This window comes from Cephus cinctus, unplaced genomic scaffold (assembly GCF_000341935.2).
Source record: "Cephus cinctus unplaced genomic scaffold, Ccin1 Ccin1_scaffold3360, whole genome shotgun sequence".
NCBI classification, from domain to species: domain Eukaryota; kingdom Metazoa; phylum Arthropoda; class Insecta; order Hymenoptera; family Cephidae; genus Cephus; species Cephus cinctus.
The window spans coordinates 246-3,557 of NW_014334559.1; the positions used below are offsets into that span (position 1 = coordinate 246).

At 37.9% G+C, this 3,312-nt stretch overlaps 2 protein-coding genes across 2 annotated transcripts; one reads left to right on the forward strand and one right to left on the reverse strand.

Moving 5' to 3' along the window:
• Positions 1 to 923: 923 nt before the first annotated feature.
• LOC107274558 (histone H4) lies at positions 924 to 1,778 on the reverse strand. The gene has a single exon (XM_015753794.2). It carries the CDS (start codon positions 1,776 to 1,778, stop codon positions 1,467 to 1,469), a length of 312 nt encoding a protein of 103 aa, XP_015609280.1. The 3' UTR covers positions 924 to 1,466.
• A 209-nt stretch (positions 1,779 to 1,987) lies between these two features.
• Positions 1,988 to 2,530, forward strand: LOC107274560 (histone H3). Its single transcript, XM_015753796.2, has one exon. The coding sequence runs from the start codon at positions 2,032 to 2,034 to the stop codon at positions 2,440 to 2,442; it is 411 nt and encodes a 136-aa protein (XP_015609282.1). The 5' UTR covers positions 1,988 to 2,031; the 3' UTR covers positions 2,443 to 2,530.
• Positions 2,531 to 3,312: the final 782 nt, after the last annotated feature.

Below are 3,312 nucleotides of genomic sequence, written 5' to 3' on the forward strand. Positions count from 1 at the left end.
AGGTCTAAAATCTACAAATTGAAATGTATTCATAAATATACGGATAAATATACGGAAATAATTTTAGAAAAGTTGCATGCTTCTCTATTTTACCATGTACTGCTAATGCTGTTGGCTTTTTTTGATATTTTGGTATTATCTTTTGAAATATGATCAGTTTCCGTTTCATTACATTTTATGTCTATTGGATCTCCTTCATTTTCACTCAGAGGTTCAATACGATTGTGGCATTCCGCATTTGTCACACTGCTTTTGATTTTAGATTATTCGTTTCTTGTGTGTCCTGTATGTCCGTCATTCTCCGTTTTTTCGGATTTAACATTACTTTTTGAAAGTCCCTTAATCCTTTGTAGAAATCATTCTTTACGAAGTTAGTTAAATTATCCAATGCTATTGCATCCTTAAAATAAACGAGGAATTTCGCGATTTTCGGCTACATCGTGGGGACCTATGCGTGTGGAAAATATTCCGGGGCGATGGACAAGACTATAAGTACGAAGACCTTACCGGTCGTCTTTGCTTATGTTTTTACATACCCATAACTTTATCTATACTAGACAATTATCTGTGTTGATACACAAAACATTTTATAGATATTCAGCTCAGTTATATCTTACTTTAATGATCACAATGTAATTGATGCCATCATTGATTAATATTTCTATATTAGTGTTACATTATTTCTAAAGTATGCTTAAACTACGGTAATTTAATATTCAAAAGACCATCTTAACTTGCGAGTTGCACCAAAATGATCCTTTAAATACAATTAATTGTTCCCACTAAGAAATTGAACAGGTTTAAACTTCGAACATAAATCTTTCACTTCTTTTCTTCACTCATCCTAGTATAGCGTCAACCACGTTCGATGAATCTATAATACATATTACTGATTATGGGTGAACCCTGTCTGGACCTGATGTGATTGACAACCACCTCCACCACACAATAGTTTCTCATTTTCAACTTCTTACTGTTTAGTGGACATTTAATTCATTGAAATACAAGATAATCGGAAAATCCTAAAACCAAATATTTTGAAGCTCATAAATCGAACTCTCTCATAGAAGCTACCAGAATTTGGAAGCTAGTTCAGTATTTTATTTATATTAATATCACACACATGATTTTAAAGAGTAGTGTAAGAAACGAAGATGAACTTTAACGACTATCCCAATTTTAGACCAAACCTTCGTGTTTAACAGACGAACATATAAAACATGGAGGTCATTAAAAAACACTGTTGCAAAAATAATTATACGGAATGGATATTAGGTGTATTATTATTCGAACGGAAACCATAAGATGATCTAAATCTTAAACTTGTGAAAGAGGTGAGGAATTAAAATTAATTAGTGCATACTATTGTAAAACGGTTCGCTCCATTTACGCATTGAAAAAGTTTGTGGCCCTGAAAAGGGCCCTTGTTTTGTGTACGAAGAGTAGCTGAGAACCGGAAAAACAAATTAACCACCAAAGCCATAGAGAGTGCGTCCTTGACGTTTCAGCGCATAGACCACGTCCATGGCAGTGACGGTTTTCCTCTTGGCATGTTCGGTGTAGGTAACTGCATCACGGATGACATTTTCCAGAAAGACTTTGAGAACACCACGGGTCTCTTCGTAAATCAGGCCAGAGATGCGTTTAACACCGCCTCGGCGAGCCAAACGGCGAATAGCAGGCTTCGTGATTCCCTGGATGTTGTCACGAAGAACTTTCCTGTGACGCTTCGCTCCTCCCTTTCCCAAACCTTTTCCTCCCTTACCACGGCCAGTCATTTTCACCAATGATCCTGAATTGAAGATCTCTCGAAGAAATATTCCGTAGAACTGATGCAGTAGCCAGGATTCGAGGGGTATTTATCCTCACTCCTATTCGTATCCCCACCACTTACCAACTGGCAAATAAGCGTCGAGCTCAACAATCGGTCGAGTCTAAAAGGCAGTGACCAAAGTAGACGCTGTCATACTGCATTTGAGTTTTATGATGTAAAGGTCTATCGACGCTCAGTGAAAGAGATATTAGCTGAACATGGCTCGTACGAAACAGACTGCTCGCAAGTCAACTGGAGGAAAGGCTCCTCGGAAGCAATTGGCTACGAAAGCTGCACGTAAAAGTGCACCAGCTACCGGAGGAGTTAAGAAGCCTCATCGCTACAGACCAGGAACCGTCGCTCTGCGTGAGATTCGTCGCTATCAGAAGAGCACGGAGCTGCTCATTCGCAAACTGCCCTTCCAGCGATTGGTTCGCGAGATCGCTCAGGACTTCAAGACGGACCTTCGCTTCCAGAGTTCAGCCGTGATGGCACTTCAAGAAGCTAGCGAGGCTTATCTCGTCGGCCTCTTCGAAGACACCAACTTGTGTGCCATCCACGCCAAGCGTGTCACCATCATGCCAAAGGACATCCAGTTGGCTCGCCGTATTCGTGGAGAACGTGCCTAAATACCGAAGGCATATAAAATAATAACGGTCCTTTTTAGGACCAACACTCTGTTATTTCGAGGAACATGCACATCCGTTTATACTCTGAGACGTTTCTAAATTCAATCCAAATATGCCCAGTAACATATATTTTACTGTACTTTAGCCGACATATATCTTACTTAATATTTTCATTATGCAGTAAATATTGTTTTTACTCTTAACATTCCTGAGGCCTGGTTGATTCCATATGAATGAATATTTTAGAGCTAATAACTTGCAAGTTAAATATTTTCCCCAGTATTCATAACTCTAGCAAGAGAACTTGTGTAATAGCGGAAACGTTTATTTTCTTTAATTTAGGGATTTTAAGGTTTATTCACTGATAAGTGATTGTCAAGTTCTTTTTCTACTTTAGTAACGGTTTTATGTTGAGAAACTAAACATTCTTAGTTCTGGAGCCTATGGTGGTCAATCATATTCTTTGACGTAATATTCTTCACTGCATGCGTTACCCTTAACTGGTCTTTTTTTAATCGTAATGTTGTTTTTCTCGAAGTCTGGACTAGGGATATCGATTCTTCCTAAAAAAAAATCGATTCGAATCGAACGTAACAGAATCGATTGACAATTAAATTGGGCACTAAATGATCGATTTCCCATTAACCGATTCTGTAGTCGATTTTAGAGTACATAATTATAGCATAATTGAAATGAAAAAATAAGAAACATTATTTCCAGCTTCCCTTTCTTCTTCAAAGTTCAAAAAAAAAACAGAAAACACAATCTTTGATCTCCGTTATTATTACCGTTAGAATGGTTAATAACGCCACCTGAATAACATAACGTTGCGTTCCAAAATAGCATACATACATCTTAAGGCATATTCCG

Bases quoted from the DNA above. Each gene is read 5' to 3' on its own strand.
- LOC107274558 (XM_015753794.2), bottom strand. From the start codon at position 1,778: ATGACTGGCCGTGGTAAGGGAGGAAAAGGTTTGGGAAAGGGAGGAGCG.
- LOC107274560 (XM_015753796.2), top strand. From the start codon at position 2,032: ATGGCTCGTACGAAACAGACTGCTCGCAAGTCAACTGGAGGAAAGGCT.